Genomic DNA, 1736 nt, shown 5'->3' with positions numbered 1-1736 from the left:
CCATGCGTAGCCTCAGCAAAGCTGAGGGCTTTTAAGCTCTGCCCTTACGCAAGTTTCTTTTGCCGGGAGAGCTTCCCGCAGTAGTGGGAATGGCTGCTGCGAGTGGAGAAGGGGCTGACGGAACCCCAGCGCCCCACTCGGCTCCCGTTCCCCTGCAGAGCGAGGGCACCCGCAGCCAAGGATCCGGTGCCGCGGCCCTCCGCTCCCTGACCCTCTTCCAGTTTTTGTCTGCTTGCAGACCGGGATTTCCAGCCCGAGTTGTCTAGGGATGTTCTAACTCAGTGTCTCTCTCCCAGGTGCCTCCGCAGTCCCCTCCCACGTCCGTGCAGATCTCCTGAGACAACAGCATCCTTCATCAGTCCTGCAAGCCTTGTTCCAATGAACGTGGACTTCACGGTTGCTTCGATACAAGCTCGGCTTGAACTTCCTAGAGCTTAAGACCTAAGGGACCCTTCGTTCCCTGCCATCGAGTGCTTTTAAAGATGGAACAGCTTTGCTCTGTAACAGGATAYGTTAAATCACTGAATAGGTCCCTAGGCTGGCAGAGAGGAGATGGACAGATCACTCTACAGGTTTCTCTRGAGCACATACCAGCAGAATTTGTAAGGAATTGTAAGGGATGCTGGACTAGAGGAATACCAGCTTTGACTCACCACAACTTTCCCTATGAAGTAACCTGGAAACAGTTAAGGAAATTTCTAGAAAATGAGGGATTTTTAAAAAATGTTTAAGCTGCCTCATTTACTTTTGTAGAGCTTGACCAAATTATTACCCAAAGGCTACACATATCCTCACGTGGATATTAAGTCAACATCAAGAAACAGGGACAAATCCTGTTSTAGAAACAGGCTTTCACACAGTTCAACTAACATTTGAATAATTGATCATCAATATTAATCACCAGTAAGGGCAGAGCAGGAACGAGTGCTGGGGAGCCCTCTTACGGCTCTTATGCATTTGGATATGGGGAAGAATCCAAGATGGAGAATACCAAAATTGCCAAGCTCATGGAATTGCCAATTAGAGCTCATGGAAACCAAAAGCCTGCTGGAAGCCTGGCCAAGAACAGAGGACCCCAAAGGTGAGATTGAGACGGGAACAGCTGCCTGTAGGGAGGGGTACGTTGGAGGTGGCCAAAAGGGCAGAACTCCAGGAGAGCCCAGGCCTGGCGCAGCAGCAGGACCTGGGGGCTGGAAACGCGTAGCAAGGAGTTTTACGAAGCACCAGGAGACAGACAGACGTGTGTACGAGAGGCGGCTTTAYTGGCGGCGCGACGCCGTGGAGCCGCGCGTGCTCCGCGCGCCGGCTCCTAGCGGTGCTTCCCGGTGCGGTTGAAGCGCCTGTACAGGTAGCGGATCCTCTTGTTGAGCTTGTGCAGGTCATCCAGGAACATGCGGTCTCCCACCATGCGCTTCTTGCGGATGCACCTCTGCAGCTCGTTGCCCCGCCAGCCCCGCAGCCACTTGGGCCCCAGGATGAAGTCCTTGGGATGCGCCCTGAAGTCGCCTGCRGGGCGGCAGCGCAGCGCGGGCAGGGCGGTGGGCTGAGCGGCCCCGGGCGCAGCCAGGCCCCGCTGCCCCGCGCGCCCCGCCGCCTCACCCAGGATGCCCACGTTGTCGTAGACGCCGAACAGGGCGCGCTTCTCCGTCCAGCGATCCACCTGCTTGGGCTGCGGCGGCTCCCGCACGCGCGGCGCGCGCGTCTCGCCTGGCGGGGACAGGGCGGCAGCGGCGCGG

General features: G+C 56.8%; 2 protein-coding genes across 2 annotated transcripts in view; both read right to left on the bottom strand.

Moving 5' to 3' along the window:
• Nucleotides 1-349, bottom strand: part of VAMP1 (vesicle associated membrane protein 1) — a 3850-nt gene extending 3501 nt beyond the window's left edge. Inside the window, exon 1 of the mRNA XM_026054280.1 lies at nucleotides 279-349. Coding sequence (XP_025910065.1) covers nucleotides 279-349 — 71 coding nt within the window. The remainder of the gene's footprint in view (nucleotides 1-278) is intronic.
• A 762-nt stretch (nucleotides 350-1111) lies between these two features.
• The window catches only part of MRPL51 (mitochondrial ribosomal protein L51), a 1069-nt gene continuing 444 nt past the window's right edge, over nucleotides 1112-1736 (bottom strand). Inside the window, exons 2-3 of the mRNA XM_026054279.1 lie at nucleotides 1600-1707; nucleotides 1112-1506 (exon numbers count right to left, since the gene is read on the bottom strand). Coding sequence (XP_025910064.1) covers nucleotides 1310-1506; nucleotides 1600-1707 — 305 coding nt within the window. The 3' untranslated portion in view covers nucleotides 1112-1309. The remainder of the gene's footprint in view (nucleotides 1507-1599; nucleotides 1708-1736) is intronic.

This window comes from Nothoprocta perdicaria, unplaced genomic scaffold (assembly GCF_003342845.1).
Source record: "Nothoprocta perdicaria isolate Ctin4 unplaced genomic scaffold, notPer1 scaffold_120, whole genome shotgun sequence".
Classification (NCBI taxonomy): Eukaryota; Metazoa; Chordata; class Aves; order Tinamiformes; family Tinamidae; genus Nothoprocta; species Nothoprocta perdicaria.
The sequence above is the reverse complement of the archived record's forward strand: the minus strand, read 5'-3'. Positions and strand labels throughout refer to the sequence as shown.